The sequence below is a fragment of the Carassius gibelio genome, chromosome B15 (assembly GCF_023724105.1).
Source record: "Carassius gibelio isolate Cgi1373 ecotype wild population from Czech Republic chromosome B15, carGib1.2-hapl.c, whole genome shotgun sequence".
Lineage (NCBI taxonomy): Eukaryota > Metazoa > Chordata > Actinopteri > Cypriniformes > Cyprinidae > Carassius > Carassius gibelio.
The window spans coordinates 5,190,578-5,217,890 of NC_068410.1; the positions used below are offsets into that span (position 1 = coordinate 5,190,578).

At 36.1% G+C, this 27,313-nt stretch overlaps 1 protein-coding gene across 5 annotated transcripts in view; it reads left to right on the plus strand.

The window, feature by feature from the left end:
- The window catches only part of robo1 (roundabout, axon guidance receptor, homolog 1 (Drosophila)), a 257,538-nt gene that overhangs the window by 17,992 nt on the left and 212,233 nt on the right, over positions 1-27,313 (plus strand). For all 5 annotated transcript variants that reach the window (XM_052575870.1, XM_052575869.1, XM_052575873.1 and 2 more), the window contains one exon: positions 9,175-9,311. In XM_052575870.1, the coding sequence (XP_052431830.1) occupies positions 9,215-9,311 (97 nt within the window). In that variant the 5' untranslated portion in view covers positions 9,175-9,214. The remainder of the gene's footprint in view (positions 1-9,174; positions 9,312-27,313) is intronic.

Consider the following 27,313-nt stretch of genomic DNA (forward strand, 5'->3'; position numbering starts at 1 on the left):
AGCGCAGAACAATGACAACTGGCATTTAGAGATGTGTTCGCAGTGCGGTACTCTGGTAATTAACATTGTGCAACCTCCGTGCTTACAAAGCATCGCTCTTAATTAGAGTTATGATTGCAGTGGGGCAAAACCAGCGATCCTTGCTCAGGATAATGACTGCCATAGTCAGTGTAGCAGAAGCTTTATTGTTTGCATGCTGGACTTCTGACATCTGGGATACAAAGAGGCACAATAGAAAGCTGGCGTTCTTTGTTCTTTCTCCTGCTGATCCAATCAGAATGGGCAAATAGAGCCCAGGCGTCTTCCAAATAAGACCCGCTCTCTGCCTGAGCGGCGCAGACACCTTTGAATTGAGCAATAATGTGGAAAACCTCCTTTCAGTTGAAGGATCACACACGTGTCCTACATCAAGATAAGCATGTGCTGTAGTAAATGCAGCTTTCGAAGGTCGCCTTTCCCACAATTCGTCTGTCTATAATTTATTATATCAACGATAGCGACAAATTATTGGTTGTTTTGTATGGAAGCCTGTTTCTGTTTATTTTTGTAAGTTCATATCTTGCAATTCAGATTTAATTTTTATGTTTATATTTCACCATTCTCATTTTTTTCTTGCAATTCTGAGAAAAAAAAAAGCGAGATGTAAACTTGCAATTCCAAAAAATCTAAATTCAAAATATAAAATAGCAATATACAAAGTCAGAATTCTGACTTTTTGTCTCACAATTCTGAGCTTATGTCTCACAGTTTTAAGTTTACAAAAACTTAAACAAGTTTATCTCGCAGTTCTGACTTTTTCTGAGAATTCTGAGTTTATCTCGCAATTCTGGTTTGTGTTTCCGCCATAGAATAAAAAATTTAAAACACAATTGCAACTTTTATCTTATCTTTTATCTTTTATATTTCAGAATTGCAATTTTTTTCCGGGGAAATGCAAGTTTATAGTTTTTTTTTTTTTTTTTTTTTTTTTTTTTGCAATTCTTGCTTTTTTTTTACATACTTGCTTTTTCTTGAAAGTCTAGTTTGTCTTTTTTTCCTCACAAAGAAAAAACATTAATTGCAAGATCTGAACTTCAAAAAAATTCACTTAAAAGTTGCAAAAATTATGTATTCATTATTGTATTCTGTGGCAGAAACAAGTTTTCATAGTTTTATGTTTGGCTTTGAAATGTTTCTCATGTATACCTTGTTGTGGATCTCTGACTTACAGCCGTAAATCTAAATTTATTTATGAACGTTTTGAAGGCTTTAAAGTTCGAAATAGCATGAAATGTTGTTCCTGGAGCTTTTAGTCAAATTAATTGTCCAGTAGCTTCTGTCTTGATGGAGGACGGCTCTTAACGCTGTCATGTTTCCCCCTCCTTCTTCTTGCCAGACAGTTGGGTCTAATTCATCAAATTTAGCTTGCAGACCAGGGGGGGCCCACGGTCTTCATCTTCTCCCTGCAGGATATAATCAGCTTTTAATTTCTCCACGAACCTGCAGACCAAATGACGGATAACTACGGTCGGTCCCTTCGGTGACCGGGTCTGTCTGCCTCCTCGTCGACCAGGAACGCTCTATTGCTTTTGCAGAAAATTAATCGTAATTTTGGCTCAGCCTGCAGCTCTAATAAGAGGCTTGCATGCACAGACACCATCACATCTTAAACATTATTTCCACCAGGGATACCCATGTCTTGTTAACCAGGCTTAGCTAATTTTTTGAATAAATGATGTTGTGCTATAAATATATATGAAGAGTTAGGTGGTTTATCTGGTTCATAATCGATTTCAGTAAACACAAGCAGGGATTTTGACTGCATATTTCCATCTCTGAAGATTATGGAGTGGTAGAGTTAAATAATGTGTTGTTGGAGCTGTGGTGCAATGGTCGGTGTACATGCTTGTCATTTAAAAGCTGTTGAATCAGGATTGGAGCCATTCTGTCTTATGTTTGCATTTGATCTTTACCTAACTACTCCACATAAAATAAAGTATGCACAAATATATATAACAAATATGAAATAATAACACATATAAGTGACGTGTATAAGCAGAAACAGATGCTTTCACTGTTCAGCTCTGAACTGGCAAGCAATTCCAGCTGCAGTGCTGAACCGATTTCCCATTAAGAGTCTCCGCATTATCCTGTTCTCTCATGCATTTGTCTTCAGTGGACAACCAGCCTTTTTGGGGGACTTGAATGAGTTGTGTGTACATGAGGGTACATTGTATAGATGCAATATGAAATCACAGATTTGGAACAGCCATTCTCTTGCTATGGCTGCTATTAGTCTTCATCTGGACAACTTGCTGTCAGAGGTTCACCATCTTGCAAAGTCAGTGAAAACTTGAATGTTAGGCTTCCAGTTAAATAGGGATTGTCAGATAATAAAGAAAATTAGCACCAGGTACCAGAATAACACCAATAACGGAAAGTAAATATTATGCACTTGCTTCTTACAATTTTTTATTTTATATTTTATTTTAAATCCGCTGCTAAGTAAAAAAAATTGTAAGCCTTATGACTCAGAAAAGTAATTGCACACTTTTTCTGAACAAGTTAAGCTACATGCCAAAGTTTAGTACATTACATATAGTGTTTTTTTTCAAAGTATGAACAGTAAATAGATGCTTGCCTTAGCAAAAACACTGTTGTTTCCATAGTTTGAATTCTAGTTAAAACTCTCCCAGCCAGGTTGACGTCTCCGACCTTGGTTTTGTAAGCAAAGGCCTGTCACCGTGTTAGGTTGCACTCAAGATTCATAGCGCATTGCCCTTCTTCCATCTTTCTCTGCACAGTCCTGCGAGAGCGTGAGAAATGGGTGCTTGAGAATGAGAATGAGTGTGTGTGTGTGTGTGTGTGTGCTCGCATAGCATGTGCAAGCACATCATGATTAGTGTGTGCTCTCCTGCTGGCCGACAGGAGCTAATATACACGGAGAGGAAGAGGCAGTGTGGCGTTCCTGCAAAGCGAAGCCGCAGGTTAATCCCTTTATTGTAATGAAGTGACAGAAATATGAATGAACTGTAAACACAGGAAATTTAAACCCTGTCCGTCATCTTTACGAGGGTGGAGCTGCATGGAGGAAGCCAAACGGCGCCATCCATAACAAACATGACATTGACTCTGCAAAACAGCTGAGCAGTCACTTAAGGAGATTGTCCTCACGTCTGATGCAAAGCCTCCTTCTTTCCTTTTCCATTGTTGCTCACTTGACTGCATTCACACAATGGATACCGACGTTGTGTTTGTAGTATGCCTGCTATCCGAATTCGGCTATTCAACAGCTTTTTGAGGGGCAATTTTGCCAGAAGACTAGTTGTGGCTCATGATTCAGCAGCTGTAGCACAGAAGCTTCTCCCCCTCCTCCAAACTCATCTCCATGCCCCACGAGCCGCACGCTGCAGCACGGGCTTCACCGGCCTCACATGCAGATAACGGATTACAATAATCGAAAGGCTGAATGTCTGAGCATGAAATTGTGTTTGTTCGAACAGTTTGATATTTATTCAGAGGGCTTGTTGGAGAGTGTGCATGGAAATTGAATGCCGGCAACATGTTTAAGAGTTTTACATCGTACCACTTTACTTAGAGCATTTAAGAAAAAAAGGATGTTGCAGATTCTACTGATTAAATACATAAAAACAATAAGTTCTAGAATATTTGAGAGTGGATGCAAAAAAAAAATACAAAATAAAATTTTGACCCCTGTTGCTTGTTTCAGGTTTGGGAAAAATTAAGAATTTAATCAAATTTATGACTGTGACTTGAAATTGAATTGGCCAGACCCAGCAATATTTTGACTTTCCAAGAGGTCTATTTTTTATGTTCATAATGTAAATATTTATACTGTATATATGTTTATAAGTATCTTTTCTGTGTCTTTTCATATTTCATATTCATATCAATATATTAAGTCCATTTTAAAGATTTTATAAGTTTATATTTATAATTGTTTGAGCATCTTGACCAGTTTGACACATCAACATTTACTCAACCCTTGCTGTGGTTTTGTTTATTTCTGTCTGTTTGGCTGACCCAACCATCAATTCTTCTTGTTCAATTCTGTTTGGCAATGCTAGTGGTGCAGAAATGACAGACCTTGCCTTTAAACTACCTCCACGTCTTTATCTGAATAGCTCAATCTGAATTCAGTAATATTAAAGGCGTTCTCAATTAAAGTGTCCAGCCCTGGTTATGTTGAAGTATTTGTGTTTGCCTCTAGGCCATGGTTCCTAGATGTGATTAAATGGTGCCCAATTCAAACAGCCTGCTTTCAAATTAATGAACAGGGAGGAGGAACGGCCAGTGGAAATGCAGCGCTGGAGGTTTTGCTGAAATGCCTGGAAATCATGAACAATAGGCGAATATGTGTTTACTCACTGTCCTGGCTATAGTCCCGGGGGATGACATCTGTGGTGTCTAGATAGTGCACATTGTAGCTCTAAAGCATGAACAAGGAATGAATACGTAAGCGTGCCACTATAGAACGCTCCACTCTTTATTGCTTGCATTGCATTGCAAGGCTGTCGGCTGTTGGAGCATTGCATTATTCCCTCAAAAAGGTCTCGGTTCGGCTAATTGAACCTCCAGCTACCTTCCCAATAAGAACAGTGGTCCATGGGGAAAAACCAGCAATGGGCATCGATAAAGATCATGATATTGTGCATCTCTGTTTTGATACCATTTGGACCATAACGTAAATGGAGGATGATTTCGATTTTTAACAATCGCAGACCATCATCTGCATCACAGGAACAGTCTCCTGCCATATCTATTCCGTATCTGTCTTTGTTGTATGTTTCCTTCCCCTCCCCAGCTCCCGTAGCATCTGGCTCCCTGGGCTGAAGTTACAGGGAGCACCAAAGGCAGGAATAGGAAGATGAAAGGCGAGAGATTAAGCTGAAGGGAACAGTGGGTGTTGTCAGAGGTAATTTGAAGTGCATTTGATTTCTCAGAGCCCTCTGAACACTTTCCTGCAATAATTTACCTGCTATATGCCTCCACCTTTAACACGCCAGACACCCTCGTGAGATGTGAGGAGACCTATTCATGTGGAAATGGTGTCATGTCATGTTCGAAATGAAAGCAGTGTGTAAAGGAAATGACAGTTTAGTGGGTGTCTGCCAAACCTCAAAACAGTACATGAAGGGTCGGGATGGGTGTTGACTTTGTTCACATCGCCCACCGCAAACAAAGAAACTCCAGAAGCAGAAGAAGAAAAGAGACGGGAACACCAAAAGACCCACATTTTCCTGCAGAAAGCACTTGTTGTGCATTTTTCAAAACTGAAATGTCTTCATCTCTTTCTTGTTGTACATTTCTGTGGTCTTTCCATTTAAGTACAGAGCTGAGTTGGTGAGGTTTGGGCCTGGTTGTGGACTAGTGATTGACAGATAAGGATATTTTAAATGGGCAATTCCAACATTTAACCAGCAAGGTGACTGATGTAATCTTGAGACAGGGTTGTTGCCATGATGAGACAGATAGGATATTTTGAGTACTTTTTGGTTAAATGAAAGGTTCATGCAGTGCTTAATTTGTAAATTGCGAGGTCCCGGAACAAAGTGAGGTAACGGATCCGGCACATGATTACAGAAGGGATAGGTAACGGAGCATTCACGCAATCACATTGGAAGACCAGTTTAAGTGATTAATAGCATGCATCAGTTGCTTTTAGGGTCTGTAAGGTCATGAATAACCTGGAAATGCCATGCGATTTTAAAACTGCAATTTCCAGGCCTGAAAATTGTAGAAAAAGTTGTGGGATTTTATTTGAAAAATCTCTGTATAATAGAGTTATATTTAATCAGGTCAATGCATTGTCACAAAAATGTATAATTTGCACACATTTTAACCCATTTGGTACTTGCGAGCTCCAGAAGCTGTATTATGTGCCTGTATTTTGTAAAGTTTGCGCGTATAAAGCTGCTTATATAATAGGCTATTAGTGAGCCAGCTTTATACGCTTTATAACGTTATTTTTTGTAGTTTGTTTAGCCTAAGTAACCAAATACACACAATATGATGTCTATTGTGGGTGTTGATAAAACAATTTCATACTGAAATGCAGGGGGAAGAAAAAATGGGGAGAAAAGTCAATAATTAAACAAAACTGCGGCTTCAGTGTTGGTGTTTTATCAGACGGTGATGTTGAATGAGGAGACCTTTTTTTTGGCCGCATCTGAGGCAAGTGCAGCGCATTATACACTTTCATCAACTTTTACAGGTTTATAACGTTCATCGTTGCTATATGGGCGCTTAATTTTTCTTTTTATTAAATCCACTTGGCCAAAATGTCATGATATAAATGATTGGCTAAATAGCAAATAACCTATTTCTCCGATCTTCAAACACTCAAAAATAACCTTTATAGACATGGTGTATGAGTAAAGAAAATGCTGTGCAATTCAAATATAAGCTATTTATTTACACTTCGCGAAAGCGGAGATGTGTTTCCTCCAGGCTGTGCGCGGTGCGTCAATTTGAGTGGAGACGGTGTGAAGTTACAAGGTTTCGCTGAGAGCTTGAGGATCCATTGGCGTTATGAAGTTTTACTGACAAGCTCTTTTTAATAATTATCATTGGTTAAATATTTGTATTTTGATTTTAAAAAACTAAACAAAACAAAAAAACCTAACAAATTATAATAGAGATATGAAGTTTGGATAGTTTTTCACGGCACACCTGACTGGGCTAGGGTATGGCAATTGCCATACTCTGCCATACTGAAACGCAGAGGAGAGGGATCCGCCAAAATCAGGTGATGGATCGGATTTCGGAGGTGCCAGATTCGGCTTGTTCTGGCACAGATTAAGCCATGGGTTCATGGGAGATTGCATATTTTTTCATCACTGTTAGTAAATAGATATTAATTAATAAATTGTCTCATTACATTTATTTCTTAATAATTTTAAATTAACTTTCAAGGACTTTTCATATTTTTATGTATCCTTTTATATGTTCTATTTATAATTTAATATTATAAATATATAATAACTTAAAGTTATAATTTAAGTTTTATAATTACATTTAAATGAAATAATTATAAATATTATTATCATTTCATTATATTCATTATTTGTATTATTATTGTATTATTTTTTGTATTGTCTCTAGGTCATTTTTTTTAAGCTGGAATTTGACACACCATCTTTCTCTGAAATGCTTCAGATTTGCACATACATTTCTTGCTCATAAATAAGATGTGTTTGCAAAGATAAACTGGAGAAACCGATTTTTTTGTAGGCTCAGGTCTGTTTGTTGCTGATTGGCCCAATTCATGTGCATGTAATTTGGAAAGAGGAGGTCCTACACATAAATCTTCCATTATCTTCAATGGTTGTATTCATTAATCAACAGAATTGAATAATTACTCTTAGCTGTCTCCTCTGCCTAAACTCATTGGCGAAGAGTGTCAGGTGAGGAGGCCATCTTGGTGCGGTGCACCCCCTCTGCCCCGCCGACAGTGGCATCTCACCGCTGGTAATTGGGTGTTTATCTGATCGCTTGTGAAAGACGCTTTTGGCTGCCTATCTGACACAATTATCTGGAAGAATTCAATCCGACCCTCCTGTGTCCACCACAGAATACTTGGAAGAAGCGGACCTGAGTGTTTTATGAATGAGGGAACGAGGGAAAATAACGCAAGAGCTGAAAATAAATGCAACTCTTACTCGATCGTCTGGTTCATGGTAAATGGTTCTCATCATGGCATGCAAATTATGCAGTTGTTAGGCACAATAATTTTATCAGGCTGCCAGAACACTGGGGGAAATAAAGGACGATAAGGTACGAGTGTCACAATGAGGCGGCCGGTTGCTTCAATCAGATAGAGCTCTCTTCCACCGTTTCAGCTCCATGGCCAGGAAACAGTCCAAATGGAGACAGGGAGAATGTTTACTGTGTGTCCTACGATAAGAGGAGAATAAAGCCTTTCTGTCAACAAGCTTACAGTGTCTACCACAAACAAGCCATTACGGCTAAAGAGAATTATGAAGTGTCTTTGAAAAGTAGAGGTGTTTATAAAGTGAATTTTGAGTATGTTCCTTTGCTATTTTATTTTATTTTATTTTATTTTATTTTATTTTATTTTATTTTATTTTGTTTTGTTTTGCATGACCAAAATGACATACTTAGTAAAAACTGACCCCTAAAAGCCATTTTATATTTGTGGATTAGTTGTGTTTTGTCATGCATGTTCATATCATCTCTTAAAAATAATATTGCATCCTAAGAATGTGATGCTTTGATTTTGGTTTCAGATCAGGCTGGGCTAGTGCACAATCTGCGCTTGTATTTTGCAGATGGTTGATCAGAGTTACCAACAGATTCATTTTGAACCAACAGGCAATATTCCTACTGAGCATGAGATTTCTTATCAGCCTTGAGCATTGATCCAAATAAGTCTGGTACATGAGAAAATGGATTTTAATCTTTCAGTCTTCTGTATCACAAAATTCAACTCTTTACATCTGATTGTGTATTGACAACGGACTGAAGATTTTGTGTTTAGATTCAGTGCACTGGTATTAAGCAAAAAGATTTTGAGGGATATTTTTATGCCAATTGACCAGTTTTGTATGCTATATATATATATATATATATATATATATATATATAATACAAAACTGGTCAGTTGGCTTAAAAAAAAAACAAAAAAAAAAAAACATATATATATATATATATATTGTTTTTTTTGTTTTTCAGATTTTGCAATAGATTTAATTATTTTGTTTTTTAACTTTAATTTTAGTTTAAAGTTTCAGTAATGTTGTTTGGGTTGTTTTAATATGTTTTTATTTTATACTTTTATTTATTAGTTTTATTTTAGTACTTCAAGTTAAACTAAATAGAAATGAGAAATAATATGAGTAAAATAGAAAGTTTGACTCCCAACCCTAAGGTTGTTGGTTCGAGTCTCGGGCCGGCAATACCATGACTGAGGTGCCCTTGAGCAAGACTGCCCACTGCTCTGGGTGTGTGTTCACAGTGTGAGTGTGTGTGTGTTCACTGCTGTGTGTGTGCACTTTGGATGGGTTATATGCAGAGCACAAATTCTGAGTATGGGTCACCATACTTGTTGCTGTATATCAAATCACTTTCACTTTTTCACTTTCATCAAGTCCAAAAATGTAAGTAGAAATTTCCTCCAATATAAATGTTTTGTTTTTCTCTTTATCTGTCCAGATTAATCTCTGAGACATCCAGGGATGCCATCTCTCTAAGAATGATGCGGGTCACATGGTCAGGCGCCAGAGTCCTCATCATTTTCACTTTGCTACAGCTTGTCCAGTCTGAGCTGTCGGAGGGTCCTTTGGTTCCAGGTAAGCGTGCATGATCCCTGTGTTTTGTGTTTTATTCCTAGATTCTGTTGTGGATTCCCAGTTTATTTCCAAGCTATGTGACAGACACATAAACCTACTAACTGCACCTAAACTTTGAAAAACCCATTTATTTTTACGGGAACACTTGCACAGAAGGAACTCATTTTTTATATTCTGCAGTGCGGGCTTATGTGTCTTTCCATGTGGCTCTGGTGTGTTTTCTATTCATTTGATGAACTGTCTGTTTGTGTGATGGACACCATTGAAGGGATTGTCAGATCAACCGGTTCACTACTTCAGGTGAATGATGAATAATGTTAAACAAAGGAGGATTTCAAGATAAACGGCAGCCATCAGTCACGAGTGACTGCTGTCTTCTGACTGTGTTCATTTATCATGGTTTTGAGAATTTAAGGTGGTGGTTTAAATGTTATGAGTCATGTTGGAACCACTGAGCTTTTAAAGGGACAGTTCACCTCAAAATAATTTACCAAGCCTCATGTTGTCCCAAACTCATATCACTTTCTTGATTTAGAGTAAAGTTCATTTTTGTCCTGGGTCTGGCTGTTCTTGTCCAAGTATAGAAAGTAAATGTAGACTGGTTCTATAAATCTCCAAAATGACAAAAACGCACAATAATATTGCCATAAAATAGTCCATGTGACCGAATTATACCAGATTATAGTCAAATGATAAGTGCATTTAAGTTTTTGTTTTTGCATCATTAAGGCTGCATTTTTTTAATCAAAAAACAGTAAATATTATGACATATTCTTACAATTTAATACTACTGTTTTCTACTGTAGTATATTTGAACATGTAATTCATTCCTGTGATGCAAAGCTGAATTTCCAGCATCATTACTCCAGTTTTCTGTGTAACACAGTTCTTCAGAAATCAACCTAACATGATGATTTTCTGCTCAATAATCATTTCTAATTATTAGCTATGTTGAACAGCTGTGATGCTTCATATTTTTGTGGAAACCGGGATACCCCCCACCCCCCGAGATTCTTTGATGAACAAAAAGTTCAGAAGAAAAGCATTTATTTAAAATATAAATCCTTTGTAGAATTCTTATTTTCTTTATTGTCACTTCTGATCTATTTAATGCATCTTTGCTGAATAACTTTTGAATGGTACTGTATATAAAAAAAAAATCAGATGATTCATGCATGATTCACACAAGAAAAAGTCATGTGGGTTTGAAATTACACGAGAGTTAATAAACGAAGACAAAGCTAAATATTTACTGTGTGGGTGAACTATTCCTCTGAAGCTTTTTTAATCTTGTACACTTTTACCTAAGGACACCTGAGCGAGCGTGTCATCAGTTTTTTCATCGCTTGCAGCATATTGTACGTTCCCTGTAAAGCGTAGTTTATTCCTGCAATTCATCATGACCGACTTCTGCGATGAGCTCTCTTTGGCCCTCACTTTCTCCATTTCTAGGCTTTCTCTCCCTAATTCACATCAGCCAGGATGATACATCCCCAAATCATCCTGTTATTCACCCACTTTCCTCTTTATTGCTTCACACTCCTGTCCGTTATGATTCCTTCTCCTCACTTGTTTACCTTCCCTCCTTCTCATCTCCCTTCGTTCCCCCTCCTTTCCCCGTATTCCTTTGCCTGCTGCTTCAGAAACAATTTACTTGTCAGCTCGGTCTGTTGGTGCGCGTCTCTCTGGGTTTAATGTTCTTTTCTGGTGTGCCGTTGGAGGCGGCTGTAATTTCAGTCGTGAGCAGGCGTGCAGTGATGCCTTTTGCTCGCTGCGAGCTTGCATTGATAGCTGGAGCCCGATATAGCAGCGTTAATGAACAGGGCTGAGTCAGGCGCGTCCTGCCCGAAGTCCAATTCACTCCACCTGATGCGCTGCGCAGGAACCGCCGCTGAGCTGTAAACAGATGAACAGTGTGCAGCTGAGCATGATGGGCTGCATTCTCTAACCACCTGACAGTCTCAGAGTTTCTTTGATGATCCTGGTGTCGTGTTGTGTGAAGACTGTGTACATCGATGATCTAAGTTCCTCTGATATTACTGAACACTTATTAGTCAATATGAAATCAAAATTGACTGTATTTACTTTTTTAAATATACATGCCTGGTCTATTTCAAATGATTCATTGCTGCACAGTACGCTAAAGGGGAAACAATTAATCTTTAATCAAAATATAGTGATTTTCTCTTCCTCTTACCAACCAATAAAAGCTATTTAGATCTTGTTTTGAGCAAATTTATATTTGGCCTGTGGTTCATTCTAGTTTTTTTTTCTCCCTGACGAACCAATCAAGTCCAGATGGATAAAAGTTATTTTTTTTTATATGTTTTGTCATTCATGAATTCATCACATTTCAGAAATAGATGCGTTGTAACCAATTTAGCCGACTTCAAAAATATTTCGGAATATTAGTTGTCAGTTCACTATAATTTGAAAGCAAATGAATAGTGTTACTCCGGTGCTTTTTCCCAGATCTTTTCGCTGTGTTCACTATTGCAAATGTGAAATGAATAAGTGGATGATTTGTGAACAGTTTGTTCTGTTAATCTCAACAGATCAGTTAGAATGGAGATATTTGGAACTATTTGGTCTGTTCTTTTCAACAAATTAGTTGAAATGGTTCACTTAACAGTCTGAATAATTGCATTGCAAATAAGTTATTTTCTGAATCGACCTGTTCCATTGATTCACTTTCCATCAGTATACCTTTACTAGTACTCATGTGGGACTATTGGCTGTAAAAGACCTTGCCTTTTTGGTTAGCCAATATTCATGTTGGGCCACAGGCCTAAAACAAGCAACACAAGTTTGTTTTTGACAAACTTTTCTGACTTCTAACCTCATACTATAAAAGTGGCGAAAATATATTTTAAATAATGATGCTAATTTGACTGAAATACACTATTTCCTATATACAGTAGCTTTGCTATACACAGCTGTAGTAATTTACTTTCTCTTACCTCTCTTTGGACTCTTTCTTCTTAGTAAATATATATATATATATATAAGTAAGTACAGTCAGTCATGCATTATTGCCAAATTACCTCCTTTATGGTGATTAAAAACCCGTCTGCTTCACATCGTGATCATCCTTGTCAGATTTATTTGGGGATAATGACTGTCTATCTGTACATTATCCCTTATATAGGCTTGTAATCGGTTATATTTACACCTCTATATGAGAAAATGAGAAAAGATGAATAGGAAAACAGGTGGACTATGGGTCATTGCTAGATATCTGACCGAATGTATAACGCAGCAGATTTGGTAGCTGTGCATCATGGGGGCAGGCACTTGAAGGAGCCGTGCGCTCATCTTTCGTGTGTTGCTGACAGCAGCACTTTGGTCTGCATATGTTCTGTTGCCCTGCCACACCAGGACGCTCCGTCACTGTCCTACCCTCAGTGATTAAATATGTAGTTAATACAGCGCTATAAGAATATTGAATTATGCCACAGCCTCTGTGACCTTTTTTGAAATTACAGGGCCAATTGTGCGAGACGACCGCAGCACTTTATAACAGGTGCCGGCCGGAACACAGCCTGAAGGAGAATACAATGGCACTGCTGATGACCGGCCTGTACTCACTGAACACCACTGAATCACTAAACAGCAACAATATCACTGCACTGCTTTCCTGTTTATCACTATTTACTGCCATATCATTATAGTCTCTATATTTACACTATATCACTATAGCTCCCCGTGGGCATTTTACCCAAGACTGAATGGTCCTTTACCTTGTTCTTGAGGTAGAATGCAACTGTTACTGTATATTATTCTTTAAGAAAATTATGTTTTTTGTTCCTCAAAGATGCATTGAAGAGATTAAAAGTGATAGCAAAATATTTATATTTCAAATAAATGCTGCTCTTTTAAATGTTTTACTCATCAAGGAATCTCAGTTTTACAAAACTGTATCAATGTTTTACAAAAAAAATATTAAGTAGCACAAACTTCTAATGTTTCTTAAGCAGCAAGTTAGCATATTAGAAGGATAATTTGACATTGAAAACTGGAGTAATGACTGTGGAAAATTCAGATTTGCCATCATATATATATAGGTGCTGGGTAACGATTAATTGCGATTAATCACATGCAAAATAAAAGTTTGTGCATATTTATTATCTATACATACACATGCATGTATATTTAAACATTTTTTTTTAGATATACAGTACTAAATATATATAATATAAATTATATCAATATAAATATATACATGTAAATAAAATAAAATAAAAACTATATACTGTTTGTATGTGTCTTTACATATGAATGATAAATAAACGCAGTACACACACATATATCATATAAACAAAAACTTTTATTGTGGATGTGATTTATTGTGATCAATTGTTTTAATATATATATATATATATATATATATATATATATATATATATTTCACAGTATTTTTGCTTTTACTATATTTGTGATCAAATAAATGCAGCTTTGATGAACAAAAGAGACTTCAAAACTTGAAGATCCCAATCTAGTGTTGAACATTAGTTTTAATAGTGAGAGTAGTGAAAAGTGACTTCATTTTGTTATTTTAATGTATTTTTGAACTTTATTATACAGCTGTTATTGAGAATGATATGAGTTTTTTATTGTTATTTTAGTATTACTGGATATGGGTGTGACAGAGACCAGATTTGAACCTGTGCACCATGCATGATCCATGGCTCAATGCATTAGAAGCATTTTGTTTTGCACCCATCTGGAATGTTTTCTAATGTTGTCTTAATTTTAGCTCATTCTGCCACAATAACCATTTTTAGCCCCTTGAAATGATGTTTGTCAATGTTCTATTCCAGTTCCTGTTTTTATCAAACAAACCATTTTCCCCTGAGGGTTGTATAAACCAATCACCTCAAAGAAGAAGCCGAGTTTGTCCGATTTCATCCAAGCCATCATCTCCACTTGTTCAAATACACCATTCACCTAAATGATGTGCAATTTAACCGGTAATGTCCGCTCTTGGCACAGGGTGCAGGAAAGCTTTTTACCAATGAGACGGGTACAAATCACAGCGCTGAGGGAACGCTTCTCACAAGGCGCTCACCTCTGAAGAAGAGCAATTGAACATTACTTTGCACAGCACTTTACAAATTGCCTTGTAATTGTGTTTGTTTGAAAAACGTTGATTTCTGTGCCATATTTTCATTTCTCTCTAGTCAGAGACAGGGCCATTATTGAAACACACTGGAGTGGACTGGGGTTGATATAAAGGGAACAATAAAGGGAACAAATAGAAAGTTCTACGAAAGTCATTTAGCACTGAAATACAAGGCAAACGCCTCTCTAATTTAGTAAGAAAAACATCTGCTATAGAAGGCATTTACAGGTCGGCAGGTAAATTAAGAAAGTTTGTGTTTTGCAAGTGTACACTTTGTCCTAACTGGACATGACATGTTAAAACGACAAGTAATAAAAACCAAAGGGCACTGAAGGACCCACCTGTCTTGATGGAATGAACGTTAAAATCAACCCAACACAGCTTTACAACGAGAACATGCAAATCAGGAGCAGAAAAGCAACCTAATAGTGCCCGACTCGTGCGCTCTAATCTCTCAGTGAGAGCCAGTGAGTTCACAGGCTTTCCTGTAATTGAGAAAAGGATGAAAAGATGAAGGAATATGAGCCTCCGTTACATGTCTAAAGTGCTGACAGAACAAACATTTACAGCCCACGCACTGGAGTTATCTTGGGAAACCCTAATAATTTTCTACATAATCAAGAAAGATGCCTCGTATGCGTTCTCTCCTGGAATTCAATTCTTTTTGTAATCGGTTGAGGAAATCTGAAGCGGAAAACATCTTTGTACAGATTCAGATTCGATAGAACAGTGATAATATTAGATAATTTTCTCAAGCATACAAATGACACCAACTGGGAATGTACAGATATAAATGACAATATCCAACAGAATTCAGTTTGTTGGTTAATGTTTATACATGAAATCAAAATGGGAGTTTTGTAGCTCGTTCGTCTTTTAGCCTTGTGTGGATATTTACATGCTGTAGTACTCCTTCAATTAGAAGTATTCAGAAAGGATGCAATAAATTGATCAAAAGTGACAATAAAGACTTTTGCATTGTTACAAAAGATTTCTATTTCAAATAAATGCTGTTCATTTGGACTTTCTATTCATCAAAGAATCATCAAAAAAAAAAAAAAAGGTATCCACAAAAATATTAAGCAGCACTTCTGTATTCAACATGGATAATAATAAGAAATGGCTGCTGAAAATTCAGCTTTGACATCACAAGAATAAACTACATTTTAAAATATATGAATATATTATATTTTAATATATAATAATATTTTACAATATTACTCAGCTTTTACTGTATTGTTGACCAATTGAATGCAGTCTGGATGAGCATAAGAGACTTCTGTCCAAAACTTTTATGTTTTCTTTTTGCATGTTAAAGGTTCAATCATTCAGTCTTTTTGAAAATCAATGTATTTCTTTATTTTTTTGTGCAAATGCATGTCTTTTGAAATAATTGGTTATTGGACTGCTTTACCCGTCCTTGCTTATTTCCACTCCTTTGCAGTTTGGCCTGTCAATCGTTTGATGAAAATCATTTTTGGATGTGATATGACACATATCAGCCAAAAGCAGCAGCCACTCACTCATCTCGCTATGGAAGCTGATATTCAGCCATCACACAATTTTTCTCTTTTCCATCTCTCCATCGACGTACACCCTGCGGACTCTCACCATCTCTGTCAGCTCCCAGCAGGCTCTCTGCCGAGCAATGATGACTTATTCCTCATAGCATTTGTTATGTCTACAGCAATGATGTGCGTGTTAAATCCTGAAGCTTGTTCGCCACAAGTGTATGGTTTGCGATTGTACTTTACTTGAAATATCAAAGCAAAGCAAAGTGACAAAATATTCCTCATTTAAACTTCTCGGCTTCGGCAAAAGCCAGTCAGCATGAGTCAGCTTCATATGTCTGTTGATAATATCTGAAAATACAGCACGTGTTGTAGATTTGAAAGCACCAGACTCTGTGTCTGCCATGATTTATCTGTCATTGTTGTCAGAGGTTTCAAAATATAATATATTTAAAGGAACAATAAACCAAAAAAATTACCCTTCTGACAACATTTACTCACCCTCATAAACATTCAAGCTTCAAAACGGATGCAGAAGTATCATAAAAGTGGACTTGTGCTCTGAAGTAATGAAAAATAACTTAAAAATAAGAGTCATTAATGAATTATTCCTTTAAAAGCCATGAAAGCTTGTTTTCATTAACTTTTTTGTCTGTGTCTTTGTCTTCCATCAAACCTCACCCGGTGCAAACAAAGGACGGACAGGTTAGACAGGACTCTCCACAGGGCTGTGATAGAAAATCCATGAGGCTACGTGCCAGGGTGGAAAATGAGATTCCCTGTCTTTACAAACCATTTGGCCTCATCCAAATATAATGTTTGAGAACATTTCTCCCTATTTGTTTTGTGAGAGATGTATGTGTTCTGTTGCCATCATTGCTTCTCATTTAGTTTGTGTGTGTGTTCTGAGATTGCCGTAATTTGCGATTTTCTGAAGAGGCCCACATCCTTAGTACCACTCGCTGTTTCCCAGCATGCATTCATCCTTCTGTGCATCGAAAAGAATTTATGGAATATGAAAGAGAGCATGGAAATGAAATGTGAGGAATTTTGTATTACCCTGATGCATAGACCTGCATGAATTTCCATGTTTTCATTAGGCTGTTGGACAAGCAAAATTAGTCAATAGTTGTTTTTTTTTGTTTTTGTTTTTTTGATTTGTTTAAAGAGTATTCTTGCCATTCCTTTTAATATAATAGAAGTGAATAAGGACTTTGGCTGTCAAGATCCAGAATGACAAAAAAGCATCATAAAAGTGGTCCATATGGCTTGCGCATTATATTCCAAGTCTTTTAAATTATGCAACAAAAAATAAATTATTTAATCTGCATGAGTCAAGTATTTTTAAAAAAATGTGTGAGGAACTCTGAAATGTTATTGGTTGCTGATGATCCCATCCAGTTCAGTAACGATTCATTCTTTGAATTGGATCTTTTCAATATATAATTTGACTCAGTTTCAGTGGTCTATATCGGCCGAAATTTGGCATTTTTTACATTTTTCCTGCTTGGTCGATGTGTTTGAGGCAGGACTTTTATTTTTTGACGGCACTGAGAGGGACAGCGGCTGACCACACAATGCTCACACTCTCGCTCTTGTTCGTTGTTGTCATTAACAGTTCTGTCTAATATGGATAGAAGTCTGTCTAATATTCAGATAGAACGGTTTAAACAAAGGAATTAATGTATACAGAAAGAATTATATTGATTTATTTTATATTAGGCATATTAGTAATAGAAAGGCAAACAATATAATATTTTTTCATTTGTCATTAGTATTAAACAAATACACATTTATATAATTTTTTCATCTAATTTTCACTGTGTGCTGTATGTAAAATGAGGGTTACCCTGGCTTTATTTAAAAAAATATGATTCCCAATGCACAAAACTGCCCTGTTGGTTACAGTGTTTACTTTTTTATATTATAATTGTATTTAATATTTATTTGTGAAAAATACTGTAATCTAAAGTATAATTATGTATCTTTTACACAATTGTTAATCCATAGGCAAATTATTTAAAATTTCTTAAATATTAATAATAATAATATTAAAAAAAAATTATATCATCTATAGGGGGGCCAAGATATCTTTCCAAGATATCGGCATCGGCTCAAAAAGAAGTACTTACTCAAGAGCATTCCATTTTGGATGCAGCTACAAACCCGAACTTGAGAACTGGATCAGAACATATGTGATCAAATCATTTAGATTTTGTGAACTGGATCAATTGATTCAGTGAAACAAACATTCAGACATTGCTTTCTTTATGATTTTCAATGAATAATGGATTAAATTGGGGCCTTTTTTTATTAGTTGTCTTCAGAAGACTTAAAATACAGCATTCACGTCAAAAGGAATGCTTTTTGCAGATTTTTTTTTTTCTTTTTTTTGAGTCCAACATTCACTTTGGTGAGAGTGGCAAGAAAAATGTACAATGAGAATCCCATGGGTTTGAAAACCCATTGTGTTTGTGGAAGCCTAAATATACTGAAATTGCTCTTCGAATCTGTGCTTTTAGAAAGCTATTATCTTAGGATCGTTTGAATGAAATTGTTTGTCCATTTAAAGCGTTTTGTGGTGTTCCAACTTTCTTAATTATTGGTTTTATTGACTTTGCAAGAAGTCCACCACCCACTCAAACCGTCTGGTCATGTGATCGTTTGAATATTTTCCCATTAGCTGATGGGTGAAGCACACTGATCCCTCTGTGAGGGGATTCATGAATATGTAGTGTTATTCCAGCTCAGCTTCTTTCTTAAGTGCGACATTTAGCGCTGCTTTTCAAAGAATTGAAAGATGCCAGTTTCCATTTCTATCCGTCTTTCTCCTCCTCTCCCGGGTGAGATATTAAAGATGATCTCTGATTTGGCAGCTCTCTTGCTTTTTAAAAGAGAAGCTATTTCAATCCTTTCATTTGTCACTCACAGCTCCGCCACGTCCGGGCCAGGAAATAATTGTCCGCATCTCTCCTCTTCCCTGGAGTGGCTGAACGCTTTTGCATGAGAAAAGATAGCGAGTGGAGGAGGAGAAAAGGAGAGGTGAGGCTGGAATAGATGCGCGGCTCCATTGTTTTCATCAGTAGATTTTTGTTTACCATGCCAGGAGAGTCTCGGTCCACCGAGGCAATCAGTGAGAGTGTCTTCTTACATTTACGGGAGGGTTTCTGTGTGTGATGCTGAAGCTTCTCTCACTTCAACACATTAGCTGTTAGATTTTACCTCGTGTCTTAGCTGCTACTCCCTTTCTTGTTGTTTTTGGCTGAATATAGATGAGTTTTAGTGATCTAGTATAATTGTGTGAACAACGTAATGCCATATTTTGGAATAATTCAGCCAAAAATAAAAATCATTTACTCATCCTCCAGTTGTTCCAAACCTGTATGAATTTCTTTCTTTTGTTGAACATAAAGATATTTTGATGAATGTTGGTTGACGGTAGCTGTTCTTCCCCCCATTAAAGTCAATGAGTATCAGCAGCTGTTTGGTTTACCACATTATTCAAAATGCCTTTTATGTTCAACGGGAGAAAGTAAGTCATACAGGTTTGGAACAACATGAGGGTGAATATATGGCGACAGTTTTCATTTTTGTGTGAACTATTTAAGATGACTCATGTTGCTCTAAAACTGTAATTATTCCCTTGACCGGCCTCTACCAGAAAACACATACAGTACACCAAAATTATAATATTTACTTTTGATGTGCAAATTTTTCACATTTAATATGATCTTTAATGTCTTTAAAATTTATGCTTTTTCATTTGGTCATGTTAGTAGCATGGAAATTACACACTTATTCAACAGAAAATGTTACTATTTTCACATTAATGAGGAACAAGATATACTAATATGTGAAAAAAGACACTCTACCATTCAGAAGTTAGGTGTTAGTAATTTTTTATTTTTTATTTTCTAAAGACTTTTTTTTTTGCAGCTTACAATGTTAAAAAAGATTTGTATTTTTTCACCATTGAAAATGAGATTTTTGTTTATCGCCAAATCTATAAATATAATATCACCAAAATATACTTTATTTTCAATTGCAATTAAATTTTCCAGTTTTTCTTATATTTTTGATCAAATAAATGCAGACTTAGTGATCATACGAGTCAGCAATATTCAAAAGTATATATATAAAAAATGTATAACGCTAAGGCAACTGGAGCAATTCAAGCTCAAATACCATTGAAATGCTAAATCTAGTCACAACAATAGTAAAGAGTTGACTCAATCACCCCGTCTCAATTATTTAAGTTGTTTCATATGTGATACAGGTATCAAAAATACATGAACCTCATTTAACTTGTGAAACAAAGTGCAGATAGCATATACAACATTATAAAGATTGAATTCAAAGATGCGGATGTTTGAAGCTTGATTTAGGTAAAGGTGCTGACTAAGTTGTTTAAATAGTCTCTAGCTCAAGTTTCAGGTGTTTACTACACAGATTGTAAGTGCTAACGTTTCATTTTTGTGAGATGTGCACTGCATTTCCCTCCCGCCACAGCATCTCAGAGCTGCTTTTATAATTCTGTACCAGTACACAGCTGTTTCTAAAGCGCACAAACATGTTGGATTAATCAGTGCTCTTATATTCATAAACATTCCCAGCTCTTTTAATTCTATACAGCATCAATCCCGAAGAGTCTGAGCGTGTATGTGTGTGTAATGCTAAGCACCTGTACACATGCTATGAAATATTGATGTGCATTGTGTCGGTATCTGTTTAATGAGCAGCTCAGGGGTTTGTTTAGTAGCCTGAAGGCTGGATGCTGTACTGATGAACAGAACTCGAAACCTTCCCCATCAGCCCTCATCTCTTCTGATCCGTTCTTGGAGTTAATCTAGAGGGGTGCAGCTTTATGAGTCATGAGACTCGAGCGAGCTCTCCAGACCCCTCTCTGCTTTCTCCAAACGCTTCAGCTGCGAGCAGAGCTGCTGCTTCATATCGGCCTCTGTTTATTTCCTACAGAACGTGAGTGATATTGTGGCGTTCCGAGGCGCAGGTTCATAATGTCTTTTAGGAAATGAAAAATAGAGAGTGTATTATCTGGCTTTATCAGCACTGTGCTGTTGCCTGGCCTTGATCCAACTTATCTCCACCGGAGGATACATTTACGATGTTTTCGTCAACTCTCTGGGAAAATTTATTTTAAGTTCTTACAGGTATTTACTAGACCATTATATCCTGTAAACTTTGATACAAAGCTTTGATGAAATCATAATAGAATGAGATAATAGGATTGATATTTTTAAGTTTGGTTTGAGGAAGTTTTATGTCTAAGGCATTGATTTCTTCGTTTTAAACGAAGGGCGCGTTAAAATTGAAACTTTTTCATAAGGGGTTTATCATTAGTTTTAACTACTTTTCAAATACTCTTTATAGGTTTTATTGTGTAACCAGACTCAGACTTTCAATCTGAAACAGTGTTTTTATCAACTAAAATTATTATTAAACTAAACTAACTAACTTTTAAAAATAATTTGAAATTAATTTAAATTCACCTTAAATAATATATGAATATAAAAATATATTTTTTACTAAAATAGTATTAAAACTGAAATAAAGCTTAATATAATAAATTATATTAAGAAGCTACATAGAAATAATAAAACAACAATAACATAAAGTGGCAAATATAAACTAACGTTAATATGATTATAATTTTAACATAGTTATAAACTATTTTATTCTTAATGTGAATATGATTTCTTTCAACCTTTGTCAGTGTTGATTGTCCCTTGGTGGTGACGCTATTTCCACCCACACAATTTTACTACTAATAAAGTTTCTTCAAAGGTTAATGCACTTCCAGTAGTTACCAAGGAAACAGCAGTGTCTTAGAAGCGCTTGAGATGAAATGCGACATGTGATGTGTCAAGAAAACAAAGATAAATCTAGGTATATATCATCTGCACTGAATATTTTTTTATTATTGTGTATCTAGGATGATTTAAAAGCTAGATATGAAATAAGTCTTGAAGAGACGAAGGAATTGGCCATTTTATTTCAAAAAGTGTTGGAAATGACATTCGCTTACGTCAGAATTCATGCATGTCCACTGTTTGACATTGTCAGTGATTGAAGCAAATATAAACTAGTGTGGAAAGTGTGTTTGAAGAGCACTTTCTCCCACAGGGCCCAGTGTGTGTGTAGTTGAAGAAACACCTTGAACATAATTCCTGCCATTTACTCTTCCTCGTCTCCCTCGACTGTTACATTTGAACAACAGCGAATGCATTTTGCGCTAAATTAATCTTATTGTAATCACTGTTGTCATTGCTTCTGTGGAGTCTCGGGACTCACGTTGCCTTCTGAAAGATTATCTTGATTTGCAGTTGTACCTCTGCCGATGTAGTCGCCCGCAGAATCTTTAATTAAAGAAGATGCTCCCAATGCACCGAACACAAGTTTACTTGATCAATGACTCAAGTACAAACACATTAAGATGCAGGAAGAAAACACATTTTCTCTATCTCACCTCGTATCTATATCTCATTTGTTGTCTTATTGTCTCTATTTCTCTCTCTCTCTCTCTCTCTCTCTCTGTCTCTCTTTCACTCTTACAAACACTCACAAATAACCACAGATTCTCTGGAGCAAAATTCAGCCAACCAAGCAAACAGAAAGGTTTCTTATTGATAATTTTGTCCAATGCACTTTAATGTACAGCATATTGTAATTGATGGATGTAAGGGTGTCCCAGACGTAGGATTTACAAAGTCGAATCGGAATTTTTGAATCTTGCCAATAGTCGAATTATGTGTGTTGGGGGTGGGGCAAAATACATTACCAAGAGTCAAATCAGACATTCGACAGTCATAATTACTGACGTTAACACACAGGGACAATGTGTAACGGCGCCTTGCAGTTTCAATTTTTTATGTTTTGATTAAAAGACAGTTAACATTAAACGTCTAAGAATTCACAACATTTTTTACAATAGTGCTCTCCTTATAATGTTATTATATGACAGTAATTATTCTGCAGTTCCGAGTGTGCTGAAGATGACTAGTAGAATTAGAAATATGATAGGAAGCATGTGAATGAAGCATATAACTGGGATTTCATTTATCTCATATAGAATACGCTAATAAACGTAATTTATACAACGTAACGTTAATATTACGATGTATAGGCTATCGACATAAAATGCCTCAAATGCACAAGTGAATGTGTCTTCGCGGCTCTGAATGAACTATTTTGGAGACACTTTAACATGGCAGTTACACTCAGAAAATTCACTGCGTTTTATTATAATAGTGTTCTCAGTATAATGTTATGTGTATGACAGTCCCATATTAAAATTCTGCATTGTTGTTTGTCTTGCTCGTGTTACGCGCTGAAGAGATAATCATCATATTACTACAATGAAGTGCTTTACTGAAGCGCAACTCAACCAAATGATATGTAACCGGCTAAAATGTTTTAAAAATCACTTGTCCCCTACCTGATCATCTTTCACTCTGCCTGTGTCAGTTTGAGTCTTGATATTCTTCTGTCAGTCACGGATTATGGAAAATGAAAATGAAATCTAGGGGTGGTTGGATTTATTCACGCATATTAAAATTAGGGGTGCTCCGATCACGATCGGCCGATCGTTAATGCGCATCTCATCAGTAAAGCCGGTTTTCTAATCAGCGGTTAATTCCATCAGGTGCGTGATTTCACATAGAGCAGCTGTTACTACACAGAGCCGTTGTTAACTGAGAAAATGCGCCAAAAAACGCAGAAAATGAAGTGGATTTGCGCATCTTCTCTATTAACAACGGCTCTGTGTAGTAACAGCTGCTCTATGTGAAATCACGCACCTGATGGAATTAACCGCTGATTAGAAAACCGGCTTTACTGACGAGATGCGCATAACGATCGGCCGATCGTGATCGGAGCACCCCTAGTTAAAATATTTATTTAAAGCTTCTTCTTTTCAGATTTTTATTTACAGTATTATCAGAATGTGCTGTAGTTTAACTTATTGGGAGAAAACATGTAGTGCTATGTGAATTCAGACATTTGAGCACCCCAATATAGACAAAATGGCACGATCATAGCACCTCTGCGAATATTAGACTGTGAGATTGGTAGTTGAAACAAGCTCCTCCTATTTGTATGACACTTAAAGATGAAGAAAGATACTTAGATCTTAGTAAATTGACTGAGTGGTAAAGTGTTTGCTTTGCTGATGATATGAAATTATGAAACATTGTGAATTTCACGATAATTTTAATTTGATTATTAAAACATTGCTAGCCATAGCAAAAAGTAACACATTGAATCAAACGTGAAATTTTGAAGCAAATACAGTAGACTGAAATGGTATTTTCTTGTAAAATGTGATGAAGTGATCTTTTAAAATAGTTTTTTATAGTGTGTTTGTTTATTAGGTTTCCTATAAAGACCATAAAAGGTATAATATTTAATAAATATCATATATCTATCAGTTTCCGTATTAAATCCTTCACCAATTTTTTGTTAATGTATTTACTTTAGCTTTGTTATAGTAATGCATATAAACTTATATGCATAATCTAAATTTTATCAACCGGTATTACAATAATGGTTCCTCTGACTGAAACAAACAAACAAACAAAAGCCATTGAGAGCACACACATAAACACAGAGATATATCGACCAGCCCTGTTTCATAGCCCTCTCACAGCTGAAATATTATTGGCCCGCATTCCAAATCAGAAGGTCTGAAGGATGTTGAGGAGGATAACTCCACATGTCAGAGAGATGAGATTCACTAGAGTTTAGATGTCACCATAATATTGCAATCATATTTGAGATCTGGCTTTTACTCACATGCCAAACACATGCATTTCAAGACATGAATTTTATTGTGTGCCATCTTTACTACTGTAAAAACACCCATCTGCGCGCACACACACACACACACACAGCTCAGTTCCGATTTGTTTGGTTTATTGTGTACAGTACATTTGTGTAAAACACATTTTTTATGTTTACACTGTGGGGTTGATAACAATTTTAATTGATAATTTTTGAAAGAAGCCTCTCAAATATTATTTGATCAAATAAAAACAGGAATATTGTGAAATTTTATCACAATTTAAAATAGCTAAATTTAATGTATTTTAAAATGTAATGAATTCATGTGATGCAAAAGTGAACTGGAATCTGCCACAATTCCAGTCTTCAGTGTCATTTGATCTTTCAGAAATCATTCTATGCTGAGAAAATGTTATCATGTAGGGATGAACCATGCCTTAAGTGTATTGCATCTTTGCTCTGTATTATTAATGTTTTACTGTATTATAGTTCTTTCATTTTTTTGTGAATATGCTTCAAAACGGTCAAAATTATTTCTTTGCACTAATATTTGTAACATTAATAAAACAAACAAATAGATGTCAATATTTTCTGTTTAGATCTGCTACTCATTTGGACTGTCCAGACACATAATGTATGATTTCTATTAGACTGAGACAAACACTTTACAACAGTTGTGTAACGTAATTATCAGTTTAGTTGTGATGCTTGGCTCATCAGTCTGCAGGGCTTGTCAGTGTGAATGTGAGTGACACTTGTGACTTTCAGGCAGTAAATATGGCACGTGAGATGTGTGTGTGAAGTGTCACACGTGTGTCAGTATCAGACGGGCTCCTCATGCTTCTCTCTGTCCTTCACATTAATGTCACGCTGTCATCTCACTGAATAACAGACAGACAGCGATAGAGAGATAACTCCGGTCATCTGATCGTCCCAGTGTGCCACACAATGTGACCGCTGCTTTCAGAACTTCTGCCTATTATTGTTGTTTCTGTGCATCTGTGATTTGCGTCACTTTGATTGAAATAAGTAAAATAAATAAGTTTATGTAGAAACTGTGTGGCAGGGCTGGTTCACTGTTTTATTATACTATCATTAGCTATGTTACATCCAGTTGTTGTGAATTTAACTAATTCATTTATTTTATTTGACATGTATTTTGTTTTGTTCTATTTGACCGTTATAACCCTGTTGTGTCCCCACAGGTGTTCTTACAAGGTCTGGGGGACCACTAGATGGTTCATAATGAATAAGCAGATAATTACGTCTGACGAAAATCATTTTAATTATAGATTTTACACAGTTGGGGGGCATTTTTATGGTCTCTCACAAAGCTATGTGTATGGCTTGCTTTATGGCATGACAGGGGAATTAGTTCACGTTTGTTAACCGATACAATGATTGATTCTGCTGAAATACCGACTGATTGAGCTGATGGTTTGAATGTTGGTTCACTAATGAGGCAGAGAATCTTTAGAGCGACTCTAGGATGAGTAATGTTCAATAAAACACGCTCTACTGAGAGTCTCTCAGCACAGGACTTCAGCCTACACACTGAAAACCTTTACTGTATATTGCACAGAAGCTCAGATAATGTAAAGAAATGTATACCGTACTGAAAGGTACGTTTAGGATGATGGAATCTAGCATGAAATTAAGATGTGGCTTTTAAAAGAATATAAACAAAAGCCCTCTCGATTGTTTACATGAAGGACTGTGTTGCTTGATTAGTTTCGCCTGCTGAGTTTTGTTGTTCCACGAACCAGTTTTGTAGTTAACGCTGGTCTTTTCATCACGGCACGTCTACATAGAGTATAGACACTCTCACTTACACACACACACTCAAATATACAAGCCTGTGAACATGTGCATACACTACATGCATCATAAATGTGCAAACAAGTGTACACAATCACATATGCATGCACACACACACACTCCACAAGCTCAAGTATACATAAATATGTTGCACAACCATATGCAGACAAATGTAATAGCTTTTTCACATTTGTTTTATTTTAATACTAATGTCAAATTTACTTTACGTTATATTTTATTTTAAGTTTTTGCAGTTATTATTTTCACTGGGCATTTTTCTTTGGAATTTTTTATGTATTTTAGAATCAGTTTAAATTTTAGTGTATAGTTATCATCAGGTAAAGTGCAAACCAATGAGCTTTATTTATTTATTTGAATACATTTCCTTCAACATTTAAATAAACATTTATTTCTAACTAAATTAAAATTCTGATTTTGGCAAGAATATCTAAATCAGTAGCATCTTTGTAGGGCGGGGTTTTAGAAAAAGGGGTGTGTCTAATTTAGTGGCTCGGTCCAATTGAACTTCGAGAATGCCTGATAAATAATAAACATATTTCATATTTAAATTTTATATATTTTGATATTACATTTAAATATTTGATTGTAGTTTGTTTTATGATGCACATGCAGATTGTGGTGTGTTATCATGTATGAAGGCTCTTTCTGTTCTCCTGGTGTTGCTGCAGTATCAGATGAACTGTGGGGGGGTCAGGCATTGATTGGCCGGTGAATCTTTCAGTTCAAGCGGAGCT